Raw genomic sequence first — 21551 nt, 5'->3', positions numbered from 1 at the left:
TGATGATAGCCCGGATTGTTGTATCGGCACTGTTTCCAGTGAGTCTATGTTAGTCTTAGAATAAAATGAATATTCATTTCAATCTGGTGAAAAAAGTGACACACAGTGTCTATGAGGGATGGTGGATGGCGGTACTATCCGCCCAAACACGGTGCTTGAGAAACACGAATCCAACTGTGTTGGGAAGAATGTTAGGGAATAAGTTTTCCTGATTGCTCTCCAGCAACCAGTCTTTCTTCATTCAGCAGTCTTTACTTTGGCATCAATACTGACTTAGCTATGTCCAAATACATTAACATTTCTACCTGGCCCAATCATTTTTGGAAGCAAGTTTGGTAGCCAGTTTCTAAGCTGACCCACATAACCCCTAGGCTTAAAAAATATGCACTATATATACCATTGCACTTTAACAAGTTTTGAGAATTGACAGGTAAACTTTTTTATATTTTATATGGAAACGTTCAGTGCCCTCTGTCTGGCGTTCCTTTAAAGATCCAGGGGAAGGAGAACGAGTTCAATACAGAGAGAGCAAAGGGATATGTGGAAAGGAAGCATGTTAGAATTTGTTGGTATATAGTCATTCGTGCCTTGTTTTGTAGTAAAATCCCAGATCCGAACAGTCTGGAAAAGCTCAAAGATAACAGTGTAGACAAAGGGAAATTATTGGCCCGTTACATGGATGATTTGAGCATCATTCACATCAAAATTCCAGTGAAGCATTGGTGTCAGGGTGAACTGGCATTGTACATCACTGCTATTTCCCATTCCCCTCTATGCTCAGATGATTTGTATCTTCTGGTTTTGGCCATTCTGGGTAGAGATGGTAGCTTTATTGACTCCCAGATGGAGATTTCAGGAAATGAAAACTTTGAATTTCAGTTCGTCTCTTAGTGTCTGACTTGAACAATAACATATCGAAGGGACTGCTTTCTGTTTTCCGTCTAGATAGAATTATCAGTGATGTCAACTCCAGTGTCCCAGAGCCCATGATTTGGAAGGTATAGCTTGGGTCTGGCAGAGTGCTGTCAGCTGAAGAGGAAGGAGTCCAATGTGTCTTCCTTTATGCTGGAGTCAAGGGCACCCCACTCCCAGGCCTGCACAAGTGGGACCCCCTGGCATGGCTAAGGAGCGTGCTAAGCAACGGGAGCAGCAGACTTCATTAGAGAAGGCAACTGGAGCTGTAGTTTAGCGATTCTGTTTAAAACACCTAATCTCAAAATCACCCCTTTCCTGGCATATTGCCAAATTACAGCAGCGGGCCAGTTTGAGTGCCCATTTAAAATAAACCCTCTTGAATGTAGCACTGTGGCAAAGGTCCTTTCGGCAGGAAGCCACTTTAGCCATCAGATCACACCAAGCATTATTTTAATAGTGTCCAGGCCTTTCAGTAACTCGGGAGCTGTTGCCTTTGAACCCAGAAAATGTCAGTGCCCCAAGAACATACAGACATGGTGCTGGCGTGGACAACGGCTGGATTTCCTTCCTCAAAGATGAACGGGAAATTTCCCTTGTCCATCTGTCCTCCTTTAACTATTTTTCCCTGATTTATCCTTTTTCCTATTCCCTTCTGATTTAAATATTAAATTATGCTTATAGGGGTGAGGGCTCAGGTAGTCAAGGGGGAGGAAATTCAGTAACAAGCATATGCTTTTGGTATGTCTAGTATAGCTCAATAAAGTGAGAAGTACAGGTATGTTATGATCTGGGAGATAGTTCACCTGCTCTCGCAAGGCCTGAATAATGTAGTCATTGGTAGGTATTTTAGCACCAAGCCAATTGAATTTTGAGGCTTCGTGCCAGCTGAATTTTTGTCTGCAGCAATTGTGAAGGCTTAAACTGCCACCAAAAACAGGCTAAAATCAAGAGGAAATTCTACAAAATGAGTTATCCCAAAGATACAAATTTGATTACTCGGGTGCATTTTGCTCCCAAAAGTTTCTTAGGACAGTAAATGTATCAAAGGCATGCAATACTTCCATGAACAAATGCAAGTATTCCCTGTCTCGCAGAGAAGAGCACACAGCCTCCCCCTACTAAGCAGAGGTTCCGCTGTCTGTACGGAACTATGAAGACCATGAACTGTAACGTTAATGACTTAACACCAGATGAGCTGATGGATCTACCAGGGTAGCATTTTGGGAAAAAGAAAAACATATTGTTATTAGGAAGAGCTGCTGCGCTCAGCCTTCAGGCTTGTCACAGACAGTTCTGAAATCACGGGCTATGGTCTGCAAATCATGACTTGGAGTTTATTTGAAACACGGTGACAAATGGAAGCAGAATGTGTCCTTGTGTATAATCCTGCAGATGAGAGGCCGTACCTAGGTATCCACCGTCCTAGTTTTAGCTCAGAACCTGGGCCTTTCTCCAAGACTGTGACATCGCACATAATGGTTGCTAGGGGATATTTAGACAATGGGAAACAGGGGAGCTGAATCACGTGTCACCTATTTGTGAGAGTGGCTGCTTGCATTTCCGACCATACCTCTCCACTTCTGGCTTAGAATTTTAGGTTTTAGCCAGGTTGCTTCATCGCCTTTTTTTTCTAACCTTCTATTAAACCCATTTCCACCTTTTTGTTACTGTAATCAACTGTTCAAGATTGTTTGGAGCATCACATTTTACAAGGTCACCTGGTCTGTTCTGGCTAACCTCACACATAACCATTTTCACAGTGCAATCCAGACAGCTAAGGTGCAAGGCACGTCCCACTTACTTCAGAGACTGCGGTCTTTGTGTTAGAGACTGGAATCTTTGTTCCTGTTAAAACCAAATACAATTGGATGTTGAATAAAAGACATTTTTCTAACTCATTTCTTTTTGAGGGGCTTCAACTTTTAGACACAGTTCTTGTATCCCAGACTGGCCTCTAACTCACTGTGTAGTTGAGGCTGATCTTAAGCTCTGATTCTCTTGTATTCCCTGCCCGAGTGTTAGGATTATAGGCATGCACTACTATGCCGGGCTCTAACTAACGTATTTGCCATTTTCACCCACATCTTAGGCTCTTTAGGTAGTCGTTACAGCCTCTAATAATTGCTACAGTCAACAATTCAGGTGGTAGCCCAGCCTTCATTGATTAGGTGTGAACAAGTACTAATGACTATGTTATTCAGGCCCAGAAAGATTTGATGTTCTAACTTCTAGATCACAATGGTACTGTATATTTTTTTCATTTTACTGGTGCATAGTTGCTGTGCAGAAAGCCTATGTTCGAAGCTTCATTTGGTTATAAATGTACAGCCATGAAGCCATGACCACAGTGCGTGTGCCATAAGCAGATTCATCCCTTCCAAAATTTTTCTTCTACATTCTTGACTTATTGTCATTTTGTGATGAAAACATAAGATCTACTCTCTTGGTGAAATTTACTACAGACAATATGTGCTATATTTCTAGGGTTTTTTTTTTTTCATCTTACGTGACTGAAACTTTGTACCCTTTAATTAATACTTCTCTATTGCTCTCGCCTGGGATATAATACATCTACCATTCCCCTCTCAGCTTCTACAAATATGATTTATTTCTTTTATTTTAATGTGTTTGAGTTTCTTGCCTGGCCATATGTTAGAGTACTTTGTGTGTGCCTGGTGTCCCAGGAGGTCAGAAGAGCGCATCAGATACCCTTAAACTAGAGTTACAGGCTGCAGTGCGTCCTGGGAACCAAATCTGGATCCTCTGCAAGAATAATACTGTATATAGAGTATAAGGGCAAGCTCACAAGAAAGCTATGCCATTGATCTTTGGATGGCAATACTTCCTACCTGCCCTTAAACTTGGCTGGAGTCCCTATGGGTGGCACGTCTCTTCCTGCTAAGATTGCCTGCCGCCAGGGCTTAGTGAACCTATCTAACTAGCTCTCCCCCTCTGAGTTAGTCAGAACAGGCTTTAGAACTCCTCCAGGCTTCGCAGATACTTCATTTTTCTTATGTTTCATGCTATATCCTCCTAGCCATTCTGTCCTTCTTCTGCCAATAGCCCCGTTAAGGGCCTATAATTTGAGGGAAGGCCTGACTTTCAAAACAACGACTAGCTTTTCAATTAAATACCGTAATTTTATGGCTCCAACAGAGCTCTGAGGTCCCACGCTGCTATCAATAATCCCTCTTTGCCAATTTTCTTCTAATTTCCATTTCATTGTGACTGTATGGCACCACAGGCAGCGTATTTCTGAAGAAATTGATGTTTTTAGAATGAGTTGGCATGAGTCAGTTTTGGCCGCACTCCTCACATTTTACCCATGGCATGGAATTCTTTTCTTATCTATTCAGTGGATTCAGTGTAGCCAAGCAACCAAAGCATGCAGCTTATGTAGAGTTCCACCAACAGAAATGAAAAAAGAAATGGACCCAGACTATGACAAAGAGATGCATCTTTTCCATCTGTGTGTAGGACAAGTGTGCTCTGGCATCCGTGTGGAGGCTGGAGGACAACTTTGCATGTAGGTAGTCTCTCTCTACCTTGTTTGAGATTAGCTTCCTTTGCTGTTGCATGCTCTAGGTTAGTTGGCTCGTTGGCTTCCAGGAGTCTCCTATCCCTGCCTTCCCTCTTTCAGAACACTACAATTACAGATATGTGCTCCATCTGGCTTTATGTGGCTCCAGGGGAATCTGAACTCAGGTCCTTATGTTGAGTGGCAAGGACTTTATCCATGAGTCCTTATCCCTTAGCTTAGATGGACATATCTTTTCAGGCAGTAGTGTGTAGTGGTTTTGTGGATAATCTCTGGGTCGAGATGACAAGAATTCACATTGTGGCACTTCTCCTCATTCAGCTCTTCTGTGGCTCAATTTTCATAGAAAAAGCAGTAGACATTCTTTGTGGGGTGCTTTAGATAATTATATGGATTAATTCACATAAGATATTTAAGACATTATCTTATGCAGTAAGTAATGCAAGGTTGCTAGTTCATTATTATTTCTGAAGCTCTTGTTCAAAGGCCGTGTAATGTTTACCCTTGAAGGAGATGGACATAATGGTAACAGTATTGTACCCATAGCCAAGAGTCCTGTGTCTCATTGCTGCTACCCTAAACCACATAGCTCTATCTATGACTTAGATCTAGTCTTAATTTCAGCTAGCTCATGTGTGAAATTGGGGTAATAATGTTCCCCTTAGCTACATGTATGCATCAGTGCACATCTACACATGCACTTTTAGTGATGGAGAAGGCGAGATAGAATTAAAACAGATTAGCAATTTCAACATTTGAAGTGACAATAGTTACTTTACAGATATGTTATGGTGACTTTAGTGACCTATATACTGTCTATATTTAAGCTATGAAAGATTCTTAGAGCAAAGTGCACTTTTCACATATACATGGTATTTTGTGCTTTTCAACATAGAGAAGCCATTTATTATTTTATCACAGCTGACATTTACAAGCCTTTAGGGACCATGCAGTTTTGTGCTTTATGCACTTAGTAAATATTAAATGAAACAAATGTTTATACAAATATTGTCATCATTCTAATGGGACAGCTAAAATAGCTCATAAATGCTCTTTAGTTTTTGAGAAAGTGTTTAATATTGCTGTCATCACAGTGATAGGGGCCTATGTTTATTTGGGCGCCTAACAAGTTGTTATTTAGACTGGTCATATGTCATAAGGGACAGAATGAAAAACAAGGGTCTCAACAAATTTTAGGCCTTGGGTCACATACCACAAACTAGTCTCTTCTTACCTAAGAGAACAAAATGTAAGTCCTATGGCTCTCTGTAAAAGCTGAACAGAATGTTGTTATACAGAGAGCTCAGTGAGGTACCTGTTGAGTTAATGAGAGAATTATGCCTTCAGAAGAGGATACATGTGTAGCTCTTAAGGCAATTCAGATTTGCTACTTATTGTTACTGATGGGAGTAAAGAAGAGACTGTTCTTTCTAGGGACTGTGGGAAAGAGCATGCTGTCTGTTGCTCTGTCACTAAAGCTTTGGCTGTGAAGCCCATGTGGAAATGCAAAATCCTATATATATATCCTTATTAGCAAGTTACAGACAAAAGTCTCTTTAAGAACAAGAGATGGCTCAGTGGTTTAAGAGTACGTGTTGCTTTTGTAGATGGTGTGGGTTTGGTTCCCAGAATCCACATGGCAGCTTACAACCGTCTACAACTGCAGTCACAGCAGTTTTTATGCCCTTTTGTGGCTTCTGTGGACGTCAGGCACACATGCAGTACACAGACATACATTCAGGCAAATAATTTATACACAGAAAATTTTTTAAAGGAAAAGAGATGGTTTAACAGAACAAGAGTTGCGTAAACCATTGACAATTGACCTTCATTAGAATAGTAGTTCAATGTCTAAGCAATTAGAGAAGGAAAGCAGTGTAAAACACACATGTTAATTAGCCTAAGAACACAGAAGATCCTCTAGGTAGTTTGCTCTTTATGTCAATAATTTAAATTCCATTGAGCAGAAACAGATTCTCATTAGCTAAAGTCACTACAGGGACCAACCTTTAAACGACACTACATACACCTTCCTAATAGAACAGAAGCTTTCATTCTGCATTTTCTTCACCAAAAAGGTTTATTTTCTTTTTCTAAGCTTAGGCTAGCAGCAAGTATTTAAAGGAAGAAACCCCTCACACTTAGTTCATGAATCATGATAATGGATTATAAGGCAAAATTTTCAGAAGTCGAGAAAACAAGAACCAGACCTAGAATATGGCATGATAGAGTGCTTGGTTGGTTTTGTTTCAGTTAAAAGAAGCCATTATTTTAACAGTGTTATCTAGTACTCCATGGGCCCTGCCATAGTGTGCAGAGCAGGACCTTTGCCTTCGAGTCTACTTCAGTGAGTAGACCTTATCCATTCAGTGTATGGATTCTTGAAGAAACTGCAGAACTTGACTTATTTGTATAGCATTAGTCTTTCTCTTGTGAAGATTGAACTGAAGTTGTGAGAGTGCGACCCTGGTGCCTCTTTTAGTGGATGTCACTTCTTAGCCATGGGGACCTCGAATAAACAAGATTGGATGATTGGACTGAGATAGCTAGTCCAAACAAAATCTTGGAAGACAGCGTAGAATGGGAGAAGACTAAGTAAGGGATCATGTCTTAGAAGAAGCTCATCAGGTTGATAGTGTGAAAAATGTTGAGATGTTGAGCTACAGTATTCTTTTACAATAATTAAGTTTATTCTTGGTGTGCCCACAATCAAATGGGTGTCTTAACTCTTCAGCTTCTGAAGAACAAATTGTTGTTTAAATCAAGCCTTATCAATGTCAAAAGCAATTTTCCTCTGAAGTACTCCTGTGCTGTCCTGTCAAGCTACCTCTCTGGTTTACCAGGGATGCCTTATTCCTATGGCCATATGAACACATGCATTTTTAGCTCTGTTGAAACCAGTCATACTAAAGTCTACTTCAGTTTTAAATTGTTAGCTACATTGATCTCAAGTTTTGAAGATGTGGGGGAAAGAAGTGGAAAGAGAAGTACTCTGGCAGTTGCCGGGGAGGACAACATCTTCTAATGAGTTCCTGAAAGGGCCCCACCTCTTTATAAGTTGGAATGCTTCTGTAATGGCTACTCCAGCCCCGAGACTACATTATTGCAGCAGTGTTTTGTCTTTCTCCATATCCTGATTTACCTACCTGTCTGTTTGCATTCTACCTTATTACCCAAAGAATTGTAAATTTTCTGTAAGAATGTGCATAAAAATAAAATTAAAATTAAAATAAATTTTAAAAAGACTGTGATTAGTAACAGTGAGGTGTGCTGTAGCGCGAATACCCAGGAACCCTACAGCCAGTAGAAAAATACAGATAGAAAAGATGGAGACACAAAGCACATGACATGAAGTTTATTATGCTTGATCGAGGGAGGCTATAAATTTAGCTGTAAGCTTTCAACTCATAAATGTGAGTAGGGAAAAATTATGAGTTACATGACTCACAGAGTCCAGAAGGTGAACGCAAACTAGTTGTTCAGGAAAACTAATGGACAGTAAATGATAAGAACTAATTGGGCTAATGGGGCAAAAGTGTGGTCAACTGTTGCAGGCTCATAAATTTTCGAGTACAGATTTTCACTTCTTGCTTCTGAGGACCCTTGCAATAAATCATGTTAATTGTCTTCTCTAGTCTGTAATAGCCTTTGGAGGAAAATTTATTTACCTATCTGTCTGTCTCTTTATCCATCTATCCATCCTCTGTTATTCCTCTATTTATCTGTCTATCCGTTCATCCATTTGTCCATTCATCTATATCTATCTATCTATCTATCTATCTATCTATCTATCTATCTATCTATCTATCTATCTATCTATCTACCTATCACCCATCTTTAACGATACATATAATAACCCATGAAGATGCACTTCTTTTATTCTTTCCTTCAATCATTTCTTTACTGCTAGTTGATGTACCTTATATTTAGACACCTAGTGGGTACAAGGTAAAAACTGAGACTTTATATTTATAGGCTGGTCATATTCCTACAAAATAAATGACTTATACTTAATAACGACTTATTCCTGAATCGTTCTGGTTAAAACAATGTGAATTGTAAAACACTCAAAAATACAACAGAAATTCAACTAAATGCTTTTAGTGTCTTTATGAACTATTTTCAAAAATGAAAACCCTTACTTACATACTAAACTTTCTGTTTCTGTGCGGCTGGTTTTCAAAAAAACCATACAGTATTCAAAAATAACATTGCAGTGTGTTGCCTGTTTGGGTGTTTTGGTCCGTTAAATTGTTTTTCCATCTAAAATTACATTGATGTCACATGGCAGCTATTGTATGCCAAAACTCCCTTTTTCATGAACAAAATGTCAAAGCAGCTTGAAGGAAAAAGAGGGAGTGACTTAACTGTGTTCAGTGGTTCTCATCACTAGTTCCATCAAAGACTGAATTCTAAAGTTCTGGCACTTCCAAAAATTCATAGCCTTTACTTAAAACGGATTTGAATTTGAAAGAAAAATCAAGTAGGTGAGAAGGGAAGAACAGTGTCTGGATAACATGATAAAAATGTTTTGTTTTTATAAGAAACTGCCTCTCTATCATTTAAAGTGGTTGTATCATCTTGTGTTCCCACCAGATATTCCAGGGTGTCTGTTGCTGTTGTGCTACACCAGAGGTTCATAACCTGTGGGTCGCAACCCTCAGGGTAGTTGCTTAAGACCATGAGAAAACACAGCTACTTACATTACGGTTCATAACAGTGGCAAAATCACAGTTATAAAGTAGCAGTGGAGATAATGTTATGGTTGGGGTCGCCACCGCATATGGCTGTGGTCACCATATCTGTATTAAAGGGTCACAGCTTTCAGGTGGTTGAGAACCACTGCTTGATAACCTCACAGAGTTTGCTGTTGTCAGTTGTATGACTTAACCATTCTATTGCCTGCACAATGGCATGCATTACTACTTTAATTTTTAAGTCCCTAACGATATATGATATTGAGCATCTTTTTTCTCTATTTGCTTGGGATCTACGAATCTTCTTTGGTGATGTAGCTCTTCAGATATTTTGCCCATTTTCTAAGAAGGCTGTTGTTTTTGTTACTATTATATTTTATTTATACATTCATTCATTCATCTAATGGAACATTGGATTTTTTTCCAGTGTCTCACTAATTCTAGGGAATGTGTCCTTCCTCTGAGAGATATTGATCAATTAGGAAAAAGAAACAGAAAAAAAACCTTTTATCTTCTTTCTTTATCATTGACACCTCCCTCCCTCCCTCCCATCTTCTTTTACATTCTTCCTGCAGAATTAGTAGTGGCAATTTATTTTAATATTTCAGCCTCTAGCGATTAATCAAGATTAAATGTCTTTGCTTTTAAACTGAGACCCTGGAATTCAACTAGAAATATTACCTGTATGGGTCCTATAGCCTCCGAGCCTCAGTTTCCTCACCAAACACATGTGTTTATGTCATTGATGCATAAGAATATAGAAACATGTGTGCCGTGGGTTCTGGCACGGACCTTGCAGACGCCCGGGAAATATTCGTTTTCCTTGTCCATCCAAGTACTTGTACTTGAAAATAAAACCTGTGTTCAGTCCAAGCCATTATGCAGTATTCATCCTAGGAACAGGGGAAAAAGTTCTCATATAGTAGTGGACATCCTTGCAGTGCTGGAAAAACTGCCTTGAAAAAAGGAACTGGTTTCTATAACAATTGCTTACTCTACAGACCTTGAAAAGGATTCCATGGTTCATATATTTTTCTTGTCTTTCAGTCCCAAGTATATTCTCATTTTCTTTTTAAAAAAATACTCAGCTGACTACCAAGAAGGCACATAAAAGCCCATTTTATTTAGTGTAGATATGAATGCAGGAACACCAGCACCATATACTAAGGGCAACCATTCGGCTGCAGTGGTCAACGATAGATCTTGAGGGGAAGTAAGTAGAAGAAGTTATTGAACTATTTAAAGAGAATCCATACACTTCTCCCATGAAACTGTGTCTGGAAAATTGTCTGTCATTGCGCATCAAGCTGGAAGGAGAACATTGGCAAGGCAACATTAGCATCTGTAGTGATAGGGATGGTGACAGGAACATTTAGATATCTAGGGATTGGGCTAGTGAGATGCCGAAGCCTGTTGCCAAGTCTGAAAACTTAAGTTTGATCCTGATCCCTGGAACTCACGTGGTGGACTGGGAGAACTGATTCCCATAAGTTGTTCTATAATCTCCACAACATGCCATGGTGTGTGTGTGTGTGTGTACACATACACACATCAATCAATCAATCAATCAATAAAAATCTAATAACAATAAAGAGGAAAATGGAACTTTTCTGTATGTGGGCATATCTCAGCTTATTAAATCCATTTCTTTTCATCTGTAGATTATAAAATCAGTGAATGTTTTTGATGAGGAATTGCTCCTGATAACCGATTCCACTAGATTTACTCTACTGTTGACTGGACATAACTCTTTACATCGTTGGAGGAAAGAGGAAAATCACCTCTCTCTAAAGTATACTTGATTATCTGACCACGTTATCAATGGACTTATACTTCCTTGCATTTACTTCTGCCCTTGACTTTATTTCACAAGCCCTCAAGTGACAGAAGAAGGCCAAGCATCTCTTTTCACCTAGTATTGCTTCCTGAGACCCAGTAAAACCTTTCCCTGAGCCCTTTTGCTTTGGTCTGCTGTCCTGTGATACAGAAGCAAGGGGACTGAGCAAACTCCAGAGATGTGCCCTGTTCATTTTGAGCTGTAGACGCTGCTGTAGAAAATACATTCGAGCGTGATGTTCACTATGGTCTCCAGCCCTTTCCCCCTGCTATATGTGTTGTTGTTGTTTCTCTAGATGAGTTCATGATCTTTTGTAATTTCCTCTTTCTATTGATCCAGCAGTGAGTGCTAGTCACAGAACTTTCAAAAAGGAATGTTATTGGCAGGAGGATCTGTGGGCTTTTCCTGTCATGTATCTTGTGTATTAGAGAATGAGAACACCACAATCCAGGTAAAATTCTCTTCACAGAGAATTCCTAGAGCAGCCTGGATGATTGAGACCTGCAGGGGTAACCCGGTTGTGAAGCAGTCTTTTCCCTTCTCTTACTTCATGCTGCCCCAAGGCCAAGGTGAAAGTGCTGCTCTGCTTTATTGGTCTTCGGTTTTCAATTTCTTCTGGTACATTTTCATTCAGAGATGAGAAAGCCGATGCGAAAATGATGACTTGAAAAAAAGGGCTTAACTTTGTACAAAGAGAATGTGTATAGACTGCAAGTTTGAGGGCAGCTGGGGTGTAACTGCCACTTAGAGACACTGGTTGGAACTGATTCCTTCTCCTGCGCCACTGTGTGACCTTGGGGAAATATGGCCATTCTACTGAGACTCAGTTTCATCATCTGTTAAATCCGGGTTGATAGTACCAAATTCAGCTGGTTCTTGTAAAATGTAGCTGTCATGATACTCTTGGACATGGCTTGGAATTTTTGCACTATAAAGACTCCTAAGCATTTCTTTTTGAAATAGGGTTGCACTGTGTAACTCTGGCTGAATCTGGAATTCCCCGTGTAGATCACACTGGCCTTGAACTTCTCCTGCCTCTGCTTGCTAGATGTTGGAATTCTATGAGTGAGCCGCTGTGCCTGGCCACTTGTGAATATTTCTGAGACAAGGGTGGTATATCATTAATCTCCATCTAGCAGACATATTCATAGCACCTAGCATAGCCTAATAAATAATATATGTCTACTTAAAGTAAAAATGAATACATAATTTAAAATATCAGACTTTCTGATGGTTTTAAAGGATTGAGTGACTGGACTAGATGATCACATAGCTTCATTCAAGATTTAGATTCAAGGATGGAGCAGAAAGTAACGAGTGGAACTAAGAAGGTTGTTGTAAGATAACGTGTCTAAGAATCACTTGATGTTCCAAACGAAAGAAAACAAACAAGTGAGCGTGTAGTGATTGACGGAAAGGGAAAATTTGTTCTGGGTCACAGAGTTACAAAATGGAAGGAATCAACAAACACTGGTACCTCCCAGTGGTGCAAAAGTCTCCCACAGACCAATCGCCAGTCCACATGTTCTCCAAACCTTTGGTAGTTGGCTACGTTCTCATTTCTCATTTATTTCTGGTCTCTAGTGGGCTTGAAAGCGCTTTAGAATTCCACTGGCACCACTCCAGCATGGCTGGGTATGAGACGAGCCCCAGGGAGGAGCCTGGGGAGCGAGTTCTATCTTGTGAGGGATCTAGGACAGATGGCAGTTGTTCAGCCTAGAGCTCCCTTCTGCCACAGATGACTGAAGTGTGGGCCTAATTGATCCCATGGAATACGGTCTCTCTAGCCATCTGAAGGTAGTAATCATTTGATTTTTCAAGGCTCATGAACTGGCATTGTTTAGAGCACACCTGTCATGGACCTTAGCATCTTAGAAGGAGCGGAAAGGACCAATGTTAAATATGAGGAAACTTGGCTATGTTTTTCTTTTTAAACTCTTTTATTTCTTTTTTTAAAAACATCTTGGGTGTTTTTTCCCCTTTTCACATATATATGGTACTCTGGTTATTCGGAATAATTTGCATCTAGAATATTTTGGCTTTGGGAAAATGGGATGGCACAACATTACTACTTTCTCAAAGTAGTGACACTAATTGGGCTCTTGCCAAGGGCCTGAAGCAGCAGATGTAATCTTGAATTCGTGGTCTCTGTAGACCGAATGGGGCTTCCAAGCCATGTGGAAGCTGAACTTACGGAGGAAGCTTAGCAGTTATCCTCCCAGATGTTCAACTTGTAGTTATTGTCACTACCAAATGTATAGGTAAGTGCATGGGTTGTTTTTCCCACCCAGATACCCGTTCAGTGGATAAATACCTTTTCCAGGTCTAGTAGTCTGTCAGATAACTCCCTTTAAAGTTATCTGGGGAAAGTCTCCCCAAAATGATTGAATTTGGGTTATCTTTTGTTCTTAGCAATAACTTGCCTCTCCTCTGGGTTTGAACAGGCTCAAATTGTTATGAGTTTATACAGTATATAATCTGTTGTCAAATATTTATCTCTGTCTGAAAATGAAATGTCCTTAAATGCAATTTCTTTTTAACTGAATGAATCAATGAGAGAAAGAGAAATAACTTCTCATTTAGCCAATTTTTAATCAATATTGTCATGAAAGACTGAAATGTTAACTGAATCCTGGCTGTTGTCATTTGAAATACAATTTGTGTGTTTAAGAATTTATGTGCACATCAAACTTTGGACTTCACATGCAGAAAGGGAAAGTGATTTATGGGAGCAAACAACTGCAGGACTATAGTTAATGCCAGCTATGAATGCGATTCAATTATTTAAAGCAAATGGACCTTAATGACCAAAGCAACAGAAACATCAAATTCATTTATACCCTGGATTTCATGCTTTAATTTGTGGACATATCTTTTTTTTCTTCTGTTTTACAGAGGCCTTTGAAATCGTTGTTCGTCATGCCAAGAACTACACCAACGCCATGTTCAAGAACAACTACCCCAGCCTGACTCCACAAGCTTTTGATTTTGTGGGTGAATTTTTCACTGATGTGTCTCTCTACATTTTGGGTTCTGATATCAACGTGGATGATATGGTCAATGAATTGTTCGACAGCCTCTTTCCAGTCATCTACACCCAGATGATGAACCCAGGGCTGCCTGAGTCAGTATTGGACATCAACGAGTGCCTCCGAGGAGCAAGGCGTGACCTGAAAGTATTCGGCAGTTTCCCCAAGCTTATTATGACCCAGGTTTCCAAGTCACTGCAAGTCACCAGAATCTTCCTTCAAGCCCTGAATCTTGGCATTGAAGTCATCAACACCACCGATCACCTCAAGTTCAGTAAGGACTGTGGGCGCATGCTCACCAGAATGTGGTACTGCTCTTACTGCCAGGGACTGATGATGGTGAAGCCTTGTGGCGGTTACTGCAACGTGGTCATGCAAGGCTGTATGGCAGGTGTGGTGGAGATCGACAAGTACTGGAGAGAATACATTCTGTCTCTTGAGGAACTCGTGAATGGCATGTACAGAATCTACGACATGGAGAACGTGCTGCTTGGACTCTTTTCCACGATCCATGATTCCATCCAGTATGTGCAGAAGAATGGAGGCAAGCTGACCACCACTGTAAGTATTGGTCTTCCATTTTCTAAGGGGCTGTCCTTCATTATGGTGGGTGGGCTGACCGCCCCAGCAGCAGATACTGATAGAACAATAGAGAAAGAAAATCAACGAGCAAGTGAGGATGGCACATGGGCTGAAGGAACTCACAGGGATAAGCTGCACGTTAAAACTACAGGGCACACAGTCACTATACCAGGCTCTACACAGTCACAATACCAGGCTCTGAGTTCTAACAACACACATTTCTTTGCTGTAGAGTATTGGAAACTAATTTTATCTTTATGAGTCTTATTTTTTTTTTAACTCAAGTAAAGAGAATAGCATGCATGTAGACACTTAGCATCCGTGTGGTAGATAGTAAATCTTAAGTAAATGTTAGCTGTTATTTTTGTTATCAGGATACTTATGTTAATATTCTGATATTCCTTTCTCCTATAAGCAAGGAAAGTGGATCGTAGTGAAACTGCATGTTGCACACCCAGTTACATAGTTAGTGGAGGATGTATGATGATTCAGAACCTGGAATTTTGGTTCAGTTGCTGTCACCTTTTATTCTGATTTTGTTCTGTGGTCTTCACGTGTATCACATTACCATTCTGAAGAGCGACTTTAAGAGACTCAACTAGTGCCTACTAACTAAACTCAAACAAAGACATAAGAAAAACAGAACATCCGTGTTCCCCTACATTCACATTTGCAGCCTTAATTATGCCAGTCTAAGACTTCAGGGATCTGTGGTGGTAGAACAGTTCTGCAAGGGAGGTAGCAGCTTGCCTGACTTCTAGGAGAGTCTGTCATAGAACCAGAAGAGAAAGCCACTTCTGATGTAGAGGAGAACATACAGCCACGAACTTCCAGCTCTATCACTTTAAGACAATGACTGATCCCTAACTGCTCCCAGCCTCGGAGGAGGATGTGGCAGAACAGTAAAATACTCTATCATTATTGAGCTCCTGCTACATGTCGGGTGCTCTGTTGGCCAGCGTGCATCATAATCTATTTGAGTCATCCATGCAATGGGTCTCAATATTGCACCCATTGCACACAGGAGGGCTAAAGCTTAGAGAGTTTAAGTACTTCCCAAGATCTCCAAACTTTCTTGGTGGAAGGAGCTGGGATTCAAACCCAGGTTTGGCTGGCCTTGCCGACTCCTACTCTTAGCTTCTCCCAACTGTATTGCTGTGTACTCTGAGCCATTGCTTATCCGGAATGTAGAGGGCAGCATGGGCTAGTTATAGTTAGCCTTGTCTTTAAACTCTGGAAATACAAAGTGATAGAGGTAATTGGTTTCTTTGGTGAATTAAACTAGGGAGGGGGACAGAAATGATACAACCCTTGGCGTGGCTACTTATGGAGCTGCTCTAAATGCCCCATTCACAAGTGCTGCCATTTAAAACCCATTTGCTGAGAAAATATTTTATAGTAAAATGAACAGAAATGCCCTATGTAACGATGATGTTCTTCGATGGCTAATTATTCCCTTGACTGCTTTATAATTTGAGGCCAGATTCTGGGGCCTTATGCAAAAGTCAATTGCACAGAACTAGAAAAATGAAAAGTGAGGGCTTTCATATGTTCATTCGCCAGCATTAACTGAGTGCCCACTGTATGCCCAAAACCAACCAAGGAATTTCATATGTTCTTTCGCCAACATTGACCGAGTGTGCACTGTGTGTTCAACACCAACCAAGAGCTTTCCTATGTTTGTTCGCCAACAATGACTGAGTGCCCGCTGTGTGTCCAACACCAACCAATGGGCATTGGAGTGTGAGAATGTCTACAGTAAGAGGAAAATAAGACTACTTTAAGGGCAAGATATTATGAGTATTTAAAGGGAATCTATGCAATTTGTTTGACGATAGCATAATGGATCTAGAAAGCCAGTTTTCTCCCCCCAGTGCTCTTAAACACAAAAGCAATGAAGTAGGGGTGTGTAGAAGTACCACATACCGTAGCCCAAGTACTCGGGACTGAGACACGAGGATCAGGAGTTTGAGAGTACTTAATCTAAGACCCTGTATCCAAAAACAAGCAAAAAAAAAAAAAAGAAACAGTTAAGGAAGAAAACTAAGTATACTCTTTTGATGCGGTCTGGACGTGCAGGTTGAGTATGTGACCACTGAACATCTGCTTTATGCAGGGACCTTTGTCAGGTGGCAGACGTTTCTAAGTTCCCAGGACTTCTGAAGTCTTGACATGTCACAGTTGCACTGGTAGGTAGATGGACCCGCAAGAGAATCCATTCCACCATAGTGAACATTGTACTGGGAAGTGAATACCGGAAAGGCTGAGAAATGAGCTAGTCTAATCCCATTCATTTGAAAATGAAGAAATAAAGGCTCGGGAGGCATACCCAAAGTTATTTCGCTAATAAAAGAGCCAGAAGCAGAATCCAAGGTATTCTCCTGCTGCAATCTAATATTCTTTCTGCCATATTACTTTGTCCCCAGCAGACCCCATCGAGACTTTCACTCTAAAAGCACCATTAGGATTTTGCAAAGACATACTGAATTGAAATTGCATGGCTATTTCAGGCTTTCATGCCTACTACATTTTAGGTATGTGTACATGGAAGCGTGTGCTCATGCACATACCTACCACACAGTAGGGGGAGGACATTTTGTGTCATTATCATTCAGGAGGAAAGGCCCGAGCTGTCAAGAGGTGCTCAGTGATGCAGTCCCTTTCTGTTTTGGCCATTAAGGGCCTGATTGCTCCCAGCTCCCGTCTAGTTTATGAGAGCGTGAAGTCGGCCATCCCCTGGGAATGGCTGAACTAAGCCAGAAAGCATATGCATATACTCATGGCTGTTATATGATCACCAAGACTAAGTCATCTATATCACCTGGTGGGGGTCAGGGGATCTCTGGTTGGGTGTGTTCCAGGCCACATGCTATATAGGCTCCAAGCAGGCAGGGCTATTTATTAAGGGGAAGAGAACTCGAGGCTCCACAGACTGAAGCTGACAGACCCGCAGAATCCCTCAAAGCAAATGTTAAGTATTAACAAGATTCTTTTGATAAAATGGGAACACACCAGAGCTGAACTTTTCTTGGTTCAGTTGTGCCAAGAGCCCTCTCAAATTATGCCACTACTGAGTTGTGGGGCAGAGCAGCTTCCTTGACTAGCTGTGTACATCTGGGGATGAAGTGTCCACACAGGAATGCTGTCCTGAAAATGGTTTTTGTCTTCTCCATGGGTGTGACACTCTTACACTTTCATAAGTAAGAAGTGTTGGTGCCTTAGTTTCTCTAAGGGTGGTTTTCAGTTCTGTAGACTACCAGATGAGTGCGTGTGAGCAAATATTGGGGGTCTTATTTCTGGCAGCACCCCTGAATGCAGTAGATGTTCAGTTCTCAAACTTGACTCATTATCCCAGTCAATGGGAGAACTTGTTTAACATATTCCTGGAGTCCAAACGCAGAGAATCTGATAACACAAACTTTAGAGAGGCTAAAGAACTTATCATTTAAATTGAGTCCTAGTTTATCCTGATGTTCCCGTAGGAACATCTGGCTACCTCTCTTGAAAGTGAATAGCTCAGAAACCGCAGGCTGTTTTTGACAGGGCTAGAATGAGACTGCATCTCTATGTAGTGTTAAATGAATTATTAGGTTTAGAAACTGCAAGTATGCTGGGCAGTGGCGGCACGCCTTTAATCCCAGCGCTCAGGAGGCAGAGGCAGCCAGACATCTGTGAGTTTGAGGCCAGACTGGTCTACCGAGTGACTTACAGGACAGGCTCCAAAGCTACAAAGAGAAACTCTGTCTCAAAAAACAAACAAACAAACAAAAAACCAAACAAACAAACAAAATAAACTGCAAGTACTCACTAAGCCCCAGTCCAAACTGCTAGGTGCCCAGTGGATAGTGACTTTTTCTTACACTTTTTAAAGTTTTGTTCTTATTATTTCAAATTATGTATAGGTGTGTTTTGGGTGCATATGCACATGTGCATGTGAGTGCAGGTACCCTTGGAAGCCAGAAGCATGGGATCCCCGGAGCTGGAACTAGGTGGTTATGAAACAGCTGCCTGATAAGGGTGCTGGGAACAGAACGAAGGTCCTCTGGAAGATCAGCATGTGCTCTTAACCTCTGAGCCATTTCTCCAACCTATTTATACATTTTTAGTATTGGGGAACAAACCCAAAGGATCACGTGTGCCAGGAAAGTGTCCTATCACTGAGCTATAACCCCAACGTGTTTACACTTAATTTTGATCAATCAAAGCAATCTCAGTATAATGATTGAATACAAATGTCTAAAGGATATCTGTGTGCTTATATAGAAGGATGAGGGAGAAGAAACTGTGGGAGGGAAATATCTATACTAAAAACTCCAAAGAAAAGGTGTTAATAAGAACACTGATCTCCAAATGGATTTGGAAGCAAGGATACATATCTTGCCCCCGAGCAAGTATTGAGCCTTTGATAGTAGTTAGGTGGAAATATCGCTGTAAAAATGGATCAGCACATTATTGAATTCCATATTTTATATCTTATAGCAAGTATAGATAAGTACAGTTTATAATATACTTTCAGCACTGCTGATTACCATGGCTGTTTTTCCAATACAGAGGATAGAGCCCAGGTTCATGTTAGGTAACTACGCTACCAGTGAGCTACATTCCCAGCCCCAATAGGGCATCTTTTAAAAGTTCTATTGTTTTCATCTCGAAATCACCTAGTCATTACCATATACCTACATGCAGATCGCATGTATTTCATATATAATTCATTCATTTGTTAGATGTGGGTGTTTATCTCTCTCCCAGAAGAGTTTTCAAAACCTTTTTGTAGGCGATCTCATTGACTGTCTTTCCTCCTCAAAGTAACTGCTCATATACTCTTTTTTGTTGTTGTTGTTCATTTTGAAATTGTAATTTAATTACATTTCTCCCCTCCCTTTCCTCTCTCCGAACCCTGCCACATGCACCTCCCTGCTCTCCTCCACATTCGTACTCTTACCCTCCTGTCTGGCTGTTGGTACCTTCCTTTTTCCAGCTGTGCTCATGTACTTTCTTTATTGGTTCTCCTTAACATCCCCCAGTGTTGGCGCTTCTGCTCCACAGTTCCCCGATCCTGACTTCTGATGTTTCCTTGGAAGATATGCAAAATGACACCAGCTTCTCTCAGCCCTATTTCTCCCTTCCCTCCCTCATTGTGACTCCCTTTAGCCCTTCCTGAAGGAGATTCTGGAAAGGTCTATTGAACATTTCATCTTGGAAGCACTGTAGGGGACACAGCACATCATAAAGGGGAGGGAAGAGCAAAAGACCATTCTTTTGCTCCCTTCGGGGGTCACTCAGCCAGCAGGTCACAGAACTCAGGTTCAGAGCTGGGTCTGTCTGACTCCAAAGCTTGTGCTCATTACCATGACTTTATATTGCTCGCTCTCTCAAACACTTCCGTTCTCTATTCACTAGAATCTTCATTCCCCAAATGCAACCTAAATAGGTTTTTTATTATATTACTTAATATCCTGTATTACTCCCCACTGTTTTTCCAGCTGCACAATCAGTTTTTGAATTCATTCTCTCTCCTTGGAGACTCTTGCTCTACTATTTCCCAATGAAGAAATAAAAGACAGGTTTTTTTTTTTCATATTCCTAACACTTAAAGGCACAGGCTACTTTCTAAGACACTATGTGTGTAGGCACCACCTAAAGTCTATATGAGTGCTGCCAATAGGTGCTACCTAGAAGTCTATGTGAGCATTGCAAATGGTGGGAAATCTGTTCATTTCCAGTTGCAGTTTTGAGTCTCCACCCATTGGGACCACAGATAGTTGTTTGATTGGTTCTGGTTTGGCTTAGTTTCTGCAGAGATGGAATCTGGGCCCTTGTCTATGCTACGTGCATGCTCTAACACAGAGCTACACCTCCAACCAGATAGTTTTCAGTGTATCTGCTATTTATTCCAAATAGCAAACCCCATTCAGATCTCTCCATTAGAATTTCCTTAGGTAGTAACGTTGCTTACTAAGAGCCTGACATACACCAGTGTCCAGGTACGCCTATTTCTTTGGCTAGACTGTTTGGAGAGGCGATGAAGTCGGTATTTATTCATGTGTGGTGGGAAGCTTTGAGGCAGACTCTGCTGGTGATCCGCAATAATAATGCGCTCTGTCAAATTCGTGCATTTTCCGTCTGCGTGAGTGACTGGAACTCATCAGAATTTCCAAGATTAGCCTTACCTTTCTTCGCTACTTTTGAAGGCCGAGGTCGTTTCTCAGTGTCAAATTGTCAGGGGTTTTCTCCTCATGCTATCACTGCACTTTCATTTTTTAGTCTCAGATAGAGATACCTCCTCTGAATTCATAGAAGCTGTTTTCAGCTCCAGAGGGATTCAGAAGTGATAAATCCAGCAAATATCTCCGTACTTTGTTTGCGTATGCAGGCCAGCATCTGGAACTTTAGTAAGCAATATTATTCAAATGGGGTCCATTTCTGAAATGACACAAAATTTACATTTTTCATCCTTTTTTACCATTTACAATAAAAATATCTTTAGTTAGTTCCGTTGGGAGAAAGTGGTGGTTTTGTCTTTTGTTCTGCTTTGGGGCTAGGTTTCACTCATAGCACGGGCTGGCGTTGAACTTATGGTCCTATTGCCTCAGCCTACAAAAGGCAGTTTTTAAAAATATACGACCCAATTATTAAAAGGTTACAAAGGAAGGATTGACACCATTAAGTGTTAAGTTCACATCAAATTTCCAAAACTGACCATATGAAGGAAACTTTTGAATGTTTCATCCCAATGTTACCTGAGTGTTAGAGGTCACTTTAGAGAATCAAGTGGGCTCTGTACACATCTAGCAGTTTGCCTTTCCCTAGGCAAGGGGCAGCATGATGCCTGGTTGCTCATGTGCCCTAACTAGCAGTTGTTTCTAAATCTCTTTTCTATGGTCAGTGAGCTGATATGATGAGAATATGCCCTCAGGAACCGTAAAAATCTGCGAGTTTGCCTCAGTTGCGAG

General features: G+C 40.8%; 1 protein-coding gene across 1 annotated transcript in view; it reads left to right on the top strand.

Moving 5' to 3' along the window:
- The window catches only part of LOC121445555 (glypican-3), a gene marked incomplete at its 3' end in the record, with an annotated part of 312437 nt that overhangs the window by 182528 nt on the left and 108358 nt on the right, over nucleotides 1-21551 (top strand). Inside the window, exon 3 of the mRNA XM_041647665.1 lies at nucleotides 13883-14577. Within this exon, the coding sequence (XP_041503599.1) occupies nucleotides 13883-14577 (695 nt within the window). The remainder of the gene's footprint in view (nucleotides 1-13882; nucleotides 14578-21551) is intronic.

This window comes from Microtus oregoni, unplaced genomic scaffold (genome assembly GCF_018167655.1).
Source record: "Microtus oregoni isolate MIOR12 unplaced genomic scaffold, Mior012 000205F_ref0000001, whole genome shotgun sequence".
Lineage (NCBI taxonomy): Eukaryota > Metazoa > Chordata > Mammalia > Rodentia > Cricetidae > Microtus > Microtus oregoni.
This window is presented reverse-complemented; position numbering and strand designations above follow the sequence as displayed.